Genomic DNA, 2,930 nt, shown 5'->3' with positions numbered 1-2,930 from the left:
CTGATATATATATCTTTGAATTCAAAATCGTAACAAGGGCCCAGATGTAAGAAAAACAGTCTCCAACTCCACAAGAACACTCCCATCCATCATCTTCTTCATCTTTCCCGCTCCATTCCCAACCTCCTCTATAACCATGCATCAAGCGCCACAACCAACCCCGATGCTTCCCCGGGCGCCTCCACAACGGGATAGGAAGAGTTCCTTACGCATAGCAAGGCTCGCCGATGAAGCCGAGCGCTACGATCACGCAGCTCTCTTCATCAAAGAAATCATAGCAACAACCTACGCCCACACAGAACTCACCCCCAAGGAAGGCTGCCTCCTCGCCGCCGCCTTCAAGAACCTCATCATCTATGCCCGCACCGCATTGCGCTCGGCCATCTCCGCCTCCAGTTCCTGGCATCACGACCCGTCCAAACAAGACCTAGCCGTCGACTACTTTCACCGATGCAAGGAAGAAATCGTCTGCACCTGTATGGAATTCCTTCAAATAATTGAACAGCGGCTGCTTCCCACCTCCAAATCCAGAGAATCGATGATCTATTACCTAACCCTAAAGGGAGAGTTCACCTGGTATTTGGCAGAGAATAAGGAAAATAGAAGCCCCGGAATGCCAGAAGAATTAGTCGCTAAAGCCGCCTATTACAACGCTTGGGTCCATTATTTCGCCTTCCTTTCGTCTCTGTTAATCGGTTCTTGATTTTGGGTTTTTCTTTTTTTGCTTTTTAAAAGAAAAAAAAGTTGAATCTCGTCTATTGCAGGACTTTGCGAAAGATCTTGATGCCATGAATCCGTATGTGCTAGCCCTGGCGTTTAGTTATGCAGAGTTTCACTCAGAGTTTCTCAATAACCCTATCGAAGCTCTTCAAATTATACAACGCGTGAGCAACTTGCTAAACCTAAAGCATATAACTATCGAATTAATCTATGAAGATTGTGCTGATGATTGCTATATCTCGTTTACCGATTTCATCAGACAGTGGATGTGATCGGCACACTACAAGAAGATGGCAAACCAGCTCATACGCTCCTGAGCTTTGAAGGCGGCCTTCAATTGTATGTGAATCTGCTGAACTTGCAGGGAAAGATTAACTATCTGGTTAAGTATTAATTTGAATTTGTTCATCATCTTTAACTTCTAAAGCTCACATTTTCCGCTTCTGTCATCTCTGGTTTCAGCTAAAGGGAAACGCCGCCGGAGCTTCCAATATCCCGGCCGCCCAAGTAGCCGGACCTCCCAATATTCCGGCCGGAGTTTTCAATATTCCGGCCGGCGATGTAGCCGGACCTTCCAATATTCCGGCTGGCAATGTGGCCGGACATTCCTATATCCCACCTTCCAACGATGCAGCCGAAACTCCAGTTCTTCCACCCAAATACTTAGCAGCAGTGTGCTTTATGTTAGGTACTGACGCAACCAAACATTCCAGTTTTCTTGCCAGTTACATACTTGGAGCTTCCAACACTCCGGCCGGTTTATTAGACGACTCTGTCAATCTTCCGGTGGGTGGTGTCGCCGGACCTTCCAATTTTCCGATGAATTATGAAGCCGGGCCTTCCAATGTTCCGATGAATTATGCAGCTGGACCTTCTAATGTCCCGATGAATTATGCAGCCGTACCTTCCAATGTTCCGATGAATTATGCAGCCGGACCTTCCAATGTTCCGATGCATTATGCAGCCGGATTTTCCAGCGTTCCTGCCGATTATGCAGCCGGACCTTCAAATATTCCGATCATTAATGTCGCTGGAGCTTCCAATATCCCGGCCGGTTATGCAGCCGGTCCTTCAAATATTCCAATCCTTGATGTCGCCGGAGCTTCCAATATCCCGGCCGGTTATGCAGCCGGACCTTCAAATATTCCGATCATTGATATCACCGAAGATTCCAATATCCCGGAGGATTACGCAGCCGGGCCTTCAAATATTCCGGTCATCAATATCCCGACCGATTATGCAGCCGAACCTTCAAATATTCCGATCGTTAATTTCGCCGGAACTTCCAATATTCCAGGCGGTTATGCAGCCGGAGCTTCCAATATTCCTGCCAGTAATGTCGCCGGAGTTCCCTATATTCCGGCTTATGGAGAAGAAGAAGAATATGATTTTGCGGGCGAGTTCGAAAAAAATCCCAACGCATTTGATTATTCCGGCTTATGGAGAAGAAGAAGAATATGATTTCGCGGGCGAGTTCGAAAAAAATCCCAACGCATTTGATTCCTTTCTCGAAGAACAACCTACCGACATTCCGCCCAGTGCTGCACTCGAACCTTCTGATTTTCCCGGAAGCAACAGTGGCGGCAATCTCTAATCTTTCATTCTCGATGAGGACGATCATCACCATTCAATCGGTGGAATTTTTACAGAAGACTGCAAGAGGCCGCCGAGAACTGTGTACAAGACTTTTATGATTTGCTGGCCGGTGTAGATGGGTATAGGAATTATTAGCGCAAGTGGAAATTGTTGGCGAAGGATTGGTGCAACTTTGGTGGATATTTTACTACATTGACTACAGTAATTGGTAAATATTCTTTACAAATTAACCATCCTCTTTGATCCATTTTTTTAATTTCTCGCTTAAATATCAAAATTCATGGTATATTCTTTAATTTTTTTATGAAATTTATAGTAGTTTGATCGTGGCATGCGTAAATATAATGGTTAAGTTGTTCGAAGAATTTACCTCGAAGGTTAATTTGTCAATATCAATATTTTGATGGTCTGTATGTAATTATCACCTATTATATAAGCTTGGTTTAGAATTTTTGGGAAAATTATTGAAATTTATAATGACTTCTTTTTCAATTTTTTCTTAGTTTAAGACAAAATAAATAGAGAAAATGATACCAAAGGTAATATTTTACTTATTAAATGAGAAGGGAGAGGAGGCCTTGAGCGGAAAAGGGGCAAGAATTATATATATATAT

At 43.9% G+C, this 2,930-nt stretch overlaps 1 protein-coding gene across 1 annotated transcript; it reads left to right on the top strand.

Moving 5' to 3' along the window:
* Positions 1–28: 28 nt before the first annotated feature.
* Positions 29–2,575, top strand: LOC110026973. The gene is made up of 5 exons (XM_020728217.1): positions 29–658; positions 765–884; positions 980–1,102; positions 1,183–2,131; positions 2,205–2,575. Exons 1-5 carry the CDS (start codon positions 137–139, stop codon positions 2,312–2,314), a joined length of 1,824 nt encoding a protein of 607 aa, XP_020583876.1. The 5' UTR covers positions 29–136; the 3' UTR covers positions 2,315–2,575.
* Positions 2,576–2,930: the final 355 nt, after the last annotated feature.

Source organism: Phalaenopsis equestris, unplaced genomic scaffold (assembly GCF_001263595.1).
Source record: "Phalaenopsis equestris unplaced genomic scaffold, ASM126359v1 Scaffold000410, whole genome shotgun sequence".
Lineage (NCBI taxonomy): Eukaryota > Viridiplantae > Streptophyta > Magnoliopsida > Asparagales > Orchidaceae > Phalaenopsis > Phalaenopsis equestris.
Note: the sequence above shows the minus strand (reverse complement) of the source record. Positions and strands in the feature narration are given on the sequence as shown.

What these genes read in the sequence shown, in the direction of transcription:
- LOC110026973 (XM_020728217.1), top strand. Translation starts at nt 137, where the DNA reads ATGCATCAAGCGCCACAACCAACCCCGATGCTTCCCCGGGCGCCTCCA. An exon ending in CCGCCTATTACAACGCTTGG is followed by an intron (nt 659 to 764) that starts GTCCATTATTTC and finishes CGTCTATTGCAG; the next exon opens with GACTTTGCGAAAGATCTTGA. An exon ending in AGGGAAAGATTAACTATCTG is followed by an intron (nt 1,103 to 1,182) that starts GTTAAGTATTAA and finishes CTCTGGTTTCAG; the next exon opens with CTAAAGGGAAACGCCGCCGG.